The following is a 13,776-nucleotide window of genomic DNA, read 5'->3' as shown; positions in this document are numbered from 1 at the left end:
TTCTCTCATTTAGTTATACCAAAAATCCATTCCAAATTTAATGTAAATCAAATTCCAAAAAACTCTCTTTCATTATTACATTCATAATTTTATAATTTCACTCAAATAAAAATTTTAAATTCTTATATTTTTAACCCTAAAAAAATTCAAATCACCTCAACACATTTTATAAAAAATAAAAACATCTTAAATTTAATCGGTCACTATTTATTAAAAATAAAAAACGACCAAAATTATTAGTTTGTGACCTGCAAAATAAAATAATAAATGATAAATTAGCACCAATTTATTGATTATAAATATTATTAGGGGTGTCCGCGGATCGGATCGGATCGGATCGGATATGGCCGAAAATTCGATCCGATCCGCACAATTTTCATCGGATCGGATCGGATATGATATCCGCACTTTTTAGTGCCGGATCCGATCCGATCCGCACATTTGCGGATCGGATCGGATATCGGATATATCCGCATAATTAAACCTTCTCTTTTTAATCATATTTCTACGTAAAAAAATTCGATAAAAATATTTCTTTCATACTTTTAAACTTATTTATTCCTAAAATATTTTTAATCAAACTCTCTCTAAATAAAAAAAAATAAAATAATACAATATATAAATAATAATTACTAACTAAAACATACAAACAAGTAAATATAATACCAAACATATATATATATATTTATTAATTAATTATTATAGTGCGGATCTGCGGATCCGCGGATCGGATACGCGGATGTAGAACAGATATCCGCGATCCGATCCGCAAAGGGTGCGGATCGGATCCAATCCGATCCAATCAATTTGCGGATCGGATCGGATCCGCCATTTTCGGATCGGATGCGGATATTTACCGCGGATCTGCGGATACGATCCGATCCATGGACACCCCTAAATATTATGTATTTAAAATTATAGATGTTATACGTATAAAATTATGGATGACGTTAAATTAAAAAATTTTAATAATTTCTACTATACAACTACTCATATTTTACATATAGACTATTATAAAATAAAAATATAAAATATAAAAAAATTAAGAAATAAACTTTTTAAAATAATTATTAACTCATCATGTTAAAATTAATAAATAAACATACATATGAATATTAAATAAAAAATATTAAAATAATTAAAATCATCACCATTAGTGTATATATGAGATAATTTGAAATATAAATAAGACACACAGTTTAAAATGTAGTAATATTAATTGTAAAAATTTGTTTATTATATAGACATTATATGTATGAAATTATGAATATTATGAGTACAAAATTATGGATGTTATTAATATAAAATTATAGATGTTATCTGTATGAATTTATAAATGTTATGAATAAATTTGTCAATTGAATAAATTAATTTAAATATTTGGTATTCTTTTTTCAAATTCAATTATGGTAAAATTTGAAAACATATGTGATTAAAAAACTAGAATAAATCATTCCACTTTGAAAAACATAAAACAAATTTTTAAATTATCGAGGACGGAAATTTAAAAAATTATATGATAATTTAAATATATAATGTCTTTAAAAAATATTAAAATAATTTAAAATATACAATAATACATAATTTGAAATTAAATAATATTAATTATAAATATCCTGTTAATTATAAAAATTATATATATGAATTTATGGATGTTACATATTAAATAAGAAATATGATTTTATTATTATAATATAAATTAAATAACATAAATATAAATTATGTGTATTTTATTTAATAAAAATATAAATTGATAAATGTATATGATTATAATATGCTATTTAATATATACAATTAATACTTTTATATACAATAAATATTATAGTAAAAAAAAAAGACGAGTGAAAAGATAATAAATAACATTGCTCATCTTATTAAATAAAATTAAAAATAGAAGATTCTGGCTATTTTTAGTTTTCTAAGTTTGATTTTTAAATTTTTTTCATTTAAAATTTGAAATTTTAATATTATTTTATAAATTAATAACTTTTAAATAATACTTAAATTTTTTACATTACGAATATTTAAAGTACGTATTAATCTATCTCACAATCATTTTTATGAGTATGAATATGATAGATGGTGTTTTATTTTTAAGTGTTGTATTATATTTGATCCTTCATATATTTTGGTTGAGGTTGTTTTATGTTGTTTGGTATCTACAGTGATGCCACCTCTCCCTTTACTTTTCAATCACATTGTAGAGCGTCTTCTATGATTTGGATTGTCGCTTCCTCTAAGATATTTGAGGTCACACAGTCTAATAATAATTTAAAATTTGTGGTCCTAATGCTGTTCTATAAATTTCTAAACACTCAAGCAAGAAATTAAAGCATCAATAATAATAACTTTTCATAATCATTATTAGTCAGGAGCCAAAATGGTGTCCCCCCTGCTCTTAATTCTATTCCTAACTCTTCCTTTCTCATTGTTTCTCTTCTTCTTTCAAAAACAAAAGAACAAAGCCTTTCCACCAGGTCCTAAAGGCCTTCCAATAATTGGAAACCTTCACCAATTTCATTTTCCTACCCTTCATATTCAACTATGGAAGCTCTCAAAATTATATGGTCCTTTGTTCTCAATCAAACTAGGTTTAAGGCCATGTCTTGTTGTATCCAATTCCAAAATGGCCCAAGAAGTGTTGAAAACTCATGACATTGAATTTTGTGGAAGGCCTTCTTTTCTTGCCCAAAACAAAATTTCCTACAATAGGATTGAAATTGCATTTTCAGCATACAATGATTCTTGGAAAGCAATCAAGAAAATTTGTATTACCCATTTCCTCAATTCAAGTAGTGTCTCCAAATTCTCCTCTATACGCCAATTTGAGGTGAATCAAATGATCAAGGAGATATCAATACAAGCTTCTTCTAAAAGTGTGACAAATTTGAATGATGCAATTTTGTCACTTACCAACACTATAATTTATAGAATTGCTTTTGGAAGAAGCTATAAAGATGATAAAGGAATTATTGTTGCTAAGAGGTTACTTGGTTTGCTTAATGAATCTCAAGCTTTGTTAGGAGCATTCTTTGTTTCTGATTATGTTCCATTCATGGGGTGGATTGATAAACTTAGAGGTATGCATTCTCTTCTTGAAAGAAGTTGTCAGAAATTTGATGCATTCTTGCAAGAAATTGTCAACCAACACCTTGATCCAAAGAGACAAAAATCTGATGACGAAGAAGAAGAAGAAAATGTCATTGATGTCTTATTGAAGCTGAAGAATAATAAGGAGCAGTCATTTCCATTTGATCTCACTTATGATCACATCAAAGCTGTGCTAATGGTATGTAATGTTATTTTACACATTTTTTTTTTAATTTACGTACTCTATATATCTTCTTAATTTCAAAGAAATTTGATTTGAAAATCTGTGAAAATATTATTTGGTATCAAATTTTCCGTGAGATTATTTATAAAGCAATAAAACTACTAATCACTTATAATCATATCTTAGATTGTTTCAATTTGAGTATTGTATTTAATTTATCTAGTATACTAATTTAGGATAAAATTCTCTTTAATTTTTCTTTTTCAAATTTTTTTAAAATTATTTTTAATATTTAGGGTTAAGTACTAAAATCGTCCCTAAGGTCGGGGGCGAAAATCAAATTCGTCTCCGACCATTTTTTGTTATTAAAATCATCCCTAACGTTACAAAACGTTATAAAATTGTCCTTTTTTTATCTCAATTTTATTTTTTGACCAAATTATCCTTAACTATTAATAAAAAAATAAAAAATAAAAACAAAAACAAAAACAAAAAACTCCTCCCCCACCCCGACCCCACCTCCGATGTCTCTTCCCAGTGAGAAAACCCAGCTTCTTCCTCTTCTTGTTCAACTTCAACACCGCCACCCTCCCTTTGCACTCTCTCTCCTCTACTCCTCCGCCACCAGCAACTCCATTCTTGACCCCTTAACGCCTCTCACTTCTTCCACCCCTTCCTCCGCCACACTCACTGGCCTTGGATCTTGATATCCCATCCTTCTGCTCTTTGCAAACTTCCCCTTCCTTCCCCTCTCCCACCCAAAAAATCCCAAGTCTTCTTCTCTCCTTCAACAACAACAACAACTAAATCTAGCAACAACAATTCTTTTTCTCTTCTTCACCAGCAACAACAAATCCAGCAAATTGAACAATAACAAATTCAGCAAAATAAATCACTAACAAATTTAAATTTGACAACAGTTCAACAATCATCAATTGCACTTCAAATCCAAAATCAACAACCACAGAAATTAAAAAGAATTAAAAAAATGATGTTCATGTTCTTAAATCTCAGCATGTCGAACATCGAAGCCGAGCACCGCGAAGGGGAGGAGGCTCCTGCCGGCGAGGACGAGGACACCGGAGCTCAAGTAGCTCCGATCGTCAGACTCGAAGAGGTCACCGTCTCCAGTGGAGAATAGCATCTTCGTTTTCTTCGCCAGTGAAAAAAGTTCAAGCAGAAGCAGAAGGAGAAGCAGAGGCAGTCAATCACAGAAGAAGAAGCAGCGCCGGCTTCCCTTCCCTCCCCCAAGATTCGCCGCAAAACTGCCACCGTTATCGAGCCCGAAATGGAGAGGAGAGAGCGCAAGTGAGAGGATGAGCTGTTCACTATTGCGTCTGTTGCTGCAAGGGATTCGTCGTCGTCGTTGTTGGTCCATCGCCGAACTGCTGCCGCCGTTGAGTGCGCCGTGGCTGTGGTGGTCGCTGGAGGAAGAGAGAGCCAGAGGAGAAAGAGAGCAAGCGAGATCTGAGGAGAGAGAGAGAGCTCGGGAGCAGAGGAGAGAGAGGGAAAACCCGTGCTCAGCCACCGCCGCGCCTCTGCCGCCGAAAAACGCCGCCGGGAGGGTGAGTGAGAGAGTGGGGTGAGGGAGTGAGGGAATGAGGGAGAGGTGAGGGTTGAGGGTTGAGGGGTGGGAGTGAAGGAGTGGGTTGAGGGGGTTACGGGAGGGTGAGTGAGGGAGTGAGGGAATTACGGAGGGGTGAGGGGTGAGGGTTGAGGATTGAGGGTGGGTGGGGGGTGGGGGGAGTTGTTTTAATTTTTTAATATTATTTTTAATTATTTTTATTAATAATGAAGGGTAATATGGTAAAAAAAAATAAAATTGAAGTGAAAAAGGACGATTTTATAACGTTTTATAACGTTGAGGATGATTTTAATAACAAAAAAAAGTCGGAAACAATTTTAATTTTCACCCCAGACCTTAGGAACGATTTCAGTACTTAACTCTAATATTTAATTTGATATAATTAAAATTTATGAAAATATTAAAAACAAACAATATTTTTTTATCATTTTTTTATTATTAAGTATACATGTAAAATTCATCTATTAGTATTGTGAAATTTAGATTCCATCTAGTAAGCTATGTTTATTAATTTAGTGTATGAAACAAAAAGTAAATATATAAAATATTTTTCAATTAATATGTCACATTGTAACATAAAACAAATGAAAGTACGTCAGTGAACATTTACCTATAATTGTTTTCATGCGAAATTGATATTTGAGAGAGAAATATTATGGGTCATAAGATTTTGTAATTTGTAACCATCAATTAGTCATCATGAATATTTTAATAGTATGAAATTATATTTAATGTGGAATTACTTATTTTTTTTAATAGTTAAGTACTAACAAAATTTTAATAATGAAAATGCTGTCCTCCTAGACCTCCTCTAATTTTAAAAACTGTTAGATGATAATTTAATTAAATTTATTAAATTATGTAACGATTTTTAAATATCATTTTCACATCACAATAGGTTTATCTCATGATTTAATTAAAAATGGACCACAATTAGAAGCTATAGGTTGGCTAATGTATGTCGCCACATTTATATCACTTAGGTTCAATAATTGAAAATATCATAATTTATGTATCTTATCAATAATGAAGTAAACGACAAGAAAATATAATTTTTTATATTTAATTATTTATTATCAACCAATTATTTTTTTTGAAGGACATACTTATTGGAGGGACATATTCAAGTGCTGCCACATCAACTTGGGCCATGGCCAATCTAATGAAGAACCCTAAAGCAATGATGAAGGTTCAAGAAGAAGTTAGAAACTTCTTTGGAAGCAAAGGCTTTGTTGATGAAGATGAAATAAGAAATAATAATAATAATGTTCTACCTTATCTTAAGGCAGTGATAAAAGAGACACTTAGATTAGTGCCACCATTACCACTATTATTAACAAGAGAAACAAATGAAGCATGCAAAATAGGAGAATATGAAATTGAAGCCAAGACATTAGTGTATGTTAATGCATGGGCAATTCAAAGGGATCCTGAAATTTGGAAAGACCCAGAAGAGTTTTATCCTGAGAGATTCTTGAAAAGTTCAATTGATTTTAAGGGTCAAGATTTTGAGCTGATTCCATTTGGTTCTGGAAGGAGAATTTGCCCTGGATTGAATATGGGAGTTGCAACGGTGGAGATTATTGTTGCTAATCTTCTTTTTTGGTTTGATTGGGAGATTCCAATTGGGATGGAAGACTTGGATAATAATGAAGTCAAACCAGGGATTGTTCATAGCAAAAAGAATCCTCTTTATCTTAGGGCCAAGAATTATTATCATATGGGAGTAATTAATGAATGAATGGTAGCTATATAGTATATATAATTGGGGCATAAAATAAATGTAATTTGGTAGGAACGTCTTTAGTTAAATTTCAGCCTACTATAATATTGAAATAATTTAAGTAATTTGGCCTTCTATTTTTACATTCAGCTAACTTTGTGACTTTTTTTTTTTCTCTCTTTTTTCTCATTTAAAAATCATAACAATGAACGGAACCTTTGCAATAAGAGCTACTATCCGTTTTTCACAATGATAATCACTTTCTTTTCTAATATACTAAAAATGCATCTTTCAGGATATTTAATAAGTTGCATTTGAATTTTATTTTTGAAACAGAAATACAAAAATCAAATAGAAAGAAAGAGTCGGATTTCGGTCTCAACTTTCAGAAAGTATTAAAATTAGGTTTAATTACTATGCAAGTCCCTATAGTTTTATCGAATTTTTAATTAGGTCTCTATACTTTTTTTCTTTTCAGTTGGGTTTCTATACATTAAATTTTTTTCAATTAAGTCCCTGCCGTGAGTAAAACATTTAAAATAACATAATATTCTTAGTAAAAAACGAATATTCTTGTCATTTGGTTGGAGTGGCTAGTTGAACAAAAATGTAATTTTTCAAAATACCAAAAACACCCCTTTCATTTCATTTCAAAGAAAAAAAAACCCTAGGTTGCTCTCTGAAGATTTCGAGGATCGTCTGCTGCGTCTCCTACGTCCCGTCGTCCGCGTCCGTGTCTGGCATTATCTACAACGGACGCTTGGTGGTCTGCTGTCCGTCGCATCCTTCCCTCTGCGCTAGTCTCCTCTGGTTTGTTCTGTTCGGAGGTCTTCGCCGTTTCTCCGTCCAAGCCGTCGCCGTCCCTCGCGGTGAAGCCCCTTGCCTGACGTCGCCGCCCCGCACCGTGCTGATTCTCGTAGTGCTTGGCCTCCCATCCCCGCGTTGTGCCTCTGCTCCATCTCCCTGTACTCGAACTGTCTACAAACAGCTGACAAAAAAAAAAAGCCTCTTTTTCAGTTTTAAAACTTCATGTTTATGCTAATTTTATTTTGTTTAAAAATATGGCATTGGTTGATTATGTATTTGTTGAATTGATTTTTGCATTGTTTTGATTCAATGGTTTATTTAGGGTTTACAATATGGATATTTATGTACAAGGATTTTGTTTACAATATTTATTCCTAGATTATTTTGTTATTTGCTGATGATAAATTTTATTTATTCTTGATTCTTGATTGTTAATTGTTGTTGCTGTGATGATGCTGCTTTAAATGGAATCTGTTTCTATTTTTATTAATGTAGTGATGGGGATTCGAAATTTATTATAGACATACAGTATGGTGGCAAGTTTCATGATATAGGAAATGTGCTAGAATATTTGGGGTGAAGGATGTTGGAAGAGATGCATTTTGAGCTCGATGAATGGAGTTTGCAAGAAATAGTTAGTGAGTTGCAGAAATTAGGGTACAAAGGGTATGCTAAGATATGATACTGTGAACCAAGATGTCAATTGAGCTCGGGTCTTAGAGAGTTGATGAGTGATGGAGATGCCACGAGAATGGGTAGGTTATTAGTATCACAGACTGTTAAGCGTTGCTCGGTGTATGTTGTTGATGGCTACAGAGAAGGTATTGGTGTTGAGATATGTTCAAATGATAAGGATTATGTGCCAACGGAATGCCCTAGCTACCCGCATGCTTGTTGTGTCATATTCGAGAAGGGGGCAATCCAAGAGATTATTGCAACAACTTCTATAGCCCAGCAGCCTATGTTGCAACTTATGGTAAGTTAGTTTCTCCAATCAACGGAGAAAATATGTTTCCAAAAGTTGAGTGTGATACCATCATTCCTCCCATCTTTAGAGTGAAGCCTGGAAGACCATAGATGGTGAAGATCAGAGAACCTGATGAGAACTGTTCTCAGAAAAAACTTAGGAGGACTGGTACCTCTATTACATGCAGCAACTGCAGACAATATGGATATAACAGAAGGCATTATTCTAATCCAATAGTGTCAGGTATGAAGCAAATTCGAATATACAAACTGCTGTTTTATTGTGTTTAATGGAATAGGTTGTGATGGTATATGATAACATAGTGGGTGTGAATTATATTTGGGTTATTAGGTATATGCTGTTGTTTTAGTGTTTTACTGGTGTGAATTATGTTTGTTTTAGAGTTGAAAATAGATTATGCTGTGTTATGAAGGTGAGCATATTGTAGAGTTGAAAATAGATTATGTTAAATTTGTTTGGTGAAATTTTTTTATATATAAATTGATTGAAAATAAAGTTAAATATTTGTGTGGTACAAAGCTTATAAATGTAAGATGTTTGACATTGGTTTATGTTGCAACTAGTTGTGTTTTACCTGATTTTCGAGCCTGATGTTGCTGCTGCCGCCAACGGACAAGATCCGGCCGCGGTTGACACTGCGGCTGCTGCTAATACTATAGCTGCTATTGACATTGCTCCTGCTGCTGACAATAGATCCAGTGTGAACATTCGTAGATCTGAGAGAATAAGGCAAGCAGGGGTAGGCAGGGGCAGAGAAAGGGGTAGAGCTGCATCTTCACAACCATTCCCCACCACAGCTGCATCTTCACAATCGCTACCCACCACACCTGCGCATGCTATTGCTGCCTCTACTCAACCCTCTTCCATACTTGCAACTTCAGCTTCTCAGGCTCCAACCACAGCCACCGGCGCAGTGAATTATGAGTCTCCTATTGTAGCATCTTCTGGATCTTCACAGCAAGCCTTACCAGCCTCCCAACCTCTCCTAGCTGTGGTAACTGCAGATTCTCAGCAACCACCTAGAGCATCTTCTCAAGCTTTACCAAAAACAAAGGTGTTTGGTGCGAGGAGGAGTGGGCGGCTAAAGTTAGGAGTGAGGAAGCAAACAGGGACACCTAGTGTACATATAGACCTAAGTGATGACTGAAGTAGGATTAAATTTATAGTTAGGGTTGTTGGAGTTGCTATTAAATAATATATGTTGTAGTGAATTGTGTCTATGTGGCCAATGTTTATTATGTGGATAGGACCACTATTTTGATATTTTGGGATTAGGTTGGACCACTTTTAATTATTGCACTTCTTGGACCTTTATTTTGGGTTAGGTATGTGGCATATTATATGACCACTTATTTTATGATATTTTGTGTACGTATGGTTTACAGGAACACTTACTTAATAGATATCTAGATATATGGCATATTATATGGCCACTTTTTTTTGCAGCTTGTTGACCAATTGTGGTACTTTAAATATTCAAATTGATAAAGTCTCTTCCCAACTATGATTTTATTTTTATTGTTATGCACACACAAAATACATCAAAATACAAAATTTATTCAAACAAAACCTAATTAGCAGTAATTGTATTGAAGCCATCAAATCTCTTACATTAGAATTACATAACACATATAACTTTAAACTCTTGCAAACCACATTCCAATTATTAAGACTAGCAAAAATATAAATAGCATATATTGTATTTTACGTTGAATTTTCATATTGTCATCCAATCTCCCAACTTGTTCTTGGAGAATATTGAACTCATCACATAATCTACCCACACAAGCATCTATTTTTCTGGCTTCAACAATCAATCTCTCTATCTCCACGTTTAGTCTCTCTATCTTTCTCTCTTGTGCATCTAATTTTCTCATTTTACCTTTCAACTTAGCATAATTTTGTGTTTCAACAACTCCAATAGCAGCAGCAGACACGCTGCTTCTTGCACCAACTTCATCAACCCACTCAAAAAATTTGTATCTTCTATTAGGACAAGAAATAAATCTTCTATTAGGATTCTTTGTTGTTTCTGAAATTTGAAGAATCAGACTATCACCACAAAAATAGTGAACTCTCCTTTTTTTTCCTTTGTCCACCCATTCTTTGCACCGTCATCATCCTCAATCCGCTCAAAATTATCAATCCACTCAAAAAAGTTGCACTTTAGTATCTTCCCACAAGTAACATACCTCCTACCATAGTCAGAAATGGCTGACGAACGGCAGACGGTTACTACCTCTTCACAGAAATACAGATGTCTTCTTTTCTTTGGGTTGGAGCTCCTGGAAACACAGGTTTTTGAAGAGAAAATGAAAGAGGTTCCTTGACTTTAAGACATAAGTTTGTGGAAGATGAAAACTGGAAATGGAAAACGGGTAAGAAGAGAAACCTCAGATAATTCAAAAACATGGAGTGTTTATAGTAGAAAGATAGGGGTAAATAAGTCATTTCACAACTCACTAACGTTTTTTGTGACGTTAAACGTTAACAAGGACTTAATTGAAAAAAATATTAACGTACAGGAACCCAATTGAAAAGAAAAAAGTATAAAGACCTAATTGAAAATTCGGTAAAACTATAGGGACCTGCAGAGTAAGTAAACCTTAAAATTATAAGAATTTTGACCTCTAGACAAAAAAAAATTAAGAATGATTATTGTTTAATATCTTGGTCAAAGTAAATCTTAAAGTGGTTTTTGATATTGATGTTGTATTTTAAAATTGTCTTTAAAATTTCAATTATATCAATTATGTTCCTAAGATTAGTAAAAGTGTACTATATTAATTTCCGACTCATTTTATATTAACAGAGTGCTGACGCAGCTTGATGACATTCAATTTATAAAAAATAGCTCATTTAAGGATATTGAGAATTTTGAATTTATTAAAAAATAAAAAATAGGGAATAGACTAATTTGGTGCACGATATTTAATTTCAGGGACTAAAATGAGTTATTTAGAACAAAACTAAAGACTAACTTAGAACATCTGGAATGATGACATAATGGATGATACATAGACAAATAATGAATAAATTACCATATGTACCCATAAAAAATACAAACACTGACAAATGTACCCATCAAAAAAGAAAACGACCATTGTACCCATAAAAAATGGGTTTCGTGTGACAGAAATATCAAAACCCTAAAAAACTATTCAAAAACCCCAAATTTTTCTTCTCTCTCTCTCTCTCTCTCTCTCTCTCTCTCTCTCTCTCTCTCTCTCTCTCTCTCTCTCTCTCTCTCTCTCTCTCTCTCTCTCTCTCTCTCTCTCTCTCTCTCTCTCTCTCTCTCCGGTGAGTGTCTCAATTTCAAAAATCTAGTATCAAAGCCAAACCATGAAACAGCATTCCCAAATTCACTTTACCCATTGCAGCCACCACAAGAACCATTGTGACCATAGTAGCAACATCAGGAACCGAACCTTAATCACCACCACCAGTCAACAAAAACCCCTTAAACAAACCACAAATCTCACCAAAAAGTCTATTCTCCGAGAACATAAGCATAATTGAGTTTCACGAAATCAAATTTTTTCGAGGCATTTTCTCAAACACCTTCACGCACTCTCCACAAACCCACACTTACCATATATAGCAATAAGTACATTTCCCACAAAAGAATCAGAGCACAGTACCATCTTTAAAGCAAGCGCGTGAAGTACTTCCCCGAGCTCCACCTCCGTGAACCTAGTGTAAGCCTTGACAGCACACGGCAGTGTGAAATTGTCTGGTAGAAGTCCTGTCACAGAGACTAATTCAACGAATAGTAAAATAGCGTTGCAGTAGAATGCATAGCTGCTGAAAAGCGCGTTGTAGAAGAATATGTTCTTCTTATTGAAAAAATTGTGGAACACTGAGCGTGATTCGGAGGGTGAGGCGCATGCGCGGCATACATGGTGATTAAGTGGGTGGTGAGAAGCTTGACAAGATCTGAAAGAAGACGGAAGCGAACGAAAGGATAAGGGAAAAGAAGAAAGGAGAAAGGGAGGGGATCATCGGTGGGGCACTCATTGGAGAGTTGGAAGAAGATTTAGAGAGAGAGAGACAGAGAGAAAAAAATAGACAAACAGAGAGAGAGAGATGAGGTTTTTGAATAGTTTTTTAGGGTTTGAGTATTTCTGTCATACGGAACTCATTTTTTTTGGGTAAAATGGTCGTTTTCTTATTTGATGGGTATATTTGTCAGCGTCTGTATTTTTCATGGGTACATATGGTAATTTATTTGACAAATAATATTACAATATGTGGTACAAAATAACACGTGGTCAAATATTATTGTGACGCGTGACCCAGTCATCCATGTCAGCATATCGTGTCTCACTGATTAACCCATCGTCATGCTATTACACGTGGTCAAACAATAATGTGACACGTGGCATTAACGATCCATATCATCAAACCATGTCAATATGTCGGTAACGAAAAATAGATTAGAGACTAACATGGTGTATTTTTGTTAATCTTAATTTAAAATATAATTAGACCCATTTTGGGTAAACAACTTAAATAAGTTCTTTTGGAAAAAGAGTTTAAAGTATAAGGACTTTTATTAATAGCAGCTTATAAATAAGTTATTTTGTATTTGGATTTTTAGTTATAGAAGTACTTATTTTAAAGTTGTAGCGTGTGGATAAATAACTCAAAAAATATAATTTTTTTTACACAAGAAAATAGAAATTAAAATAACGATGATAACAAATACTTTTCAACATTGAATGTTGATTTTACATAACCTAATCACTAAAATTACAATTGTTTATGCAATTGATCTTTATTTGCTCTCTTATTAGTTCCATTTTTTAGACAATTAGTTCTTGCCTTGTAATATCATTAGAAATTGGTTCTTCTACTTCACCTTCACCCATAACGGTGTTCTTATATGTGGTGAATAGTAATAAAATTTTAATTCACAATAATCTTGATGGCAATGCCAAAAAAAATTATTGTGTAGTTAGTGTTTGTTGTTTTATTGTGTATGATATGGTAGGTAAAAATAAAAAACAAATATGAAATGCGTGTCACTGTATATTTTGTTGCTGTTTTTTATTTTTTATTTTTACTCCTATTAGCCTCCTCCTTTATTGGAGTTAAGAATTTGTTACAACTAATTATAAAAATAATAGCAAGCTATATAAAAAAAATGACATGTGAAAAAAATAAAATGAAAACTGAGATTTCATATCATACACAATATTAAATACAAATTTAATAATTAAAATAGAGTGGTAAAATGATAAAAAAAAAAAATAATCATTACGTGAAAATGGTGGTAGAGGGCCAATACTTCCAGTAGATGAAACCTTGGGTGAAAATGATGGTGGAAGACCAATGCTTCTAACAGATGGAACTTTGTGTGAAAATGGTGGTGAAGGGTCAGTATTTCTAGCAGAAAC

General features: G+C 33.1%; 1 protein-coding gene across 1 annotated transcript; it reads left to right on the top strand.

Annotated features, from left to right (window-relative positions):
* Window positions 1-2,278: 2,278 nt before the first annotated feature.
* On the top strand, window positions 2,279-6,707 carry LOC112728199 (6,7,8-trihydroxycoumarin synthase). The gene is made up of 2 exons (XM_025778244.2): window positions 2,279-3,289; window positions 5,959-6,707. Exons 1-2 carry the CDS (start codon window positions 2,381-2,383, stop codon window positions 6,598-6,600), a joined length of 1,551 nt encoding a protein of 516 aa, XP_025634029.1. The 5' UTR covers window positions 2,279-2,380; the 3' UTR covers window positions 6,601-6,707.
* Window positions 6,708-13,776: the final 7,069 nt, after the last annotated feature.

Source organism: Arachis hypogaea, chromosome 12 (genome assembly GCF_003086295.3).
Source record: "Arachis hypogaea cultivar Tifrunner chromosome 12, arahy.Tifrunner.gnm2.J5K5, whole genome shotgun sequence".
In the NCBI taxonomy this organism is placed as follows: Eukaryota; Viridiplantae; Streptophyta; class Magnoliopsida; order Fabales; family Fabaceae; genus Arachis; species Arachis hypogaea.
This window is presented reverse-complemented; position numbering and strand designations above follow the sequence as displayed.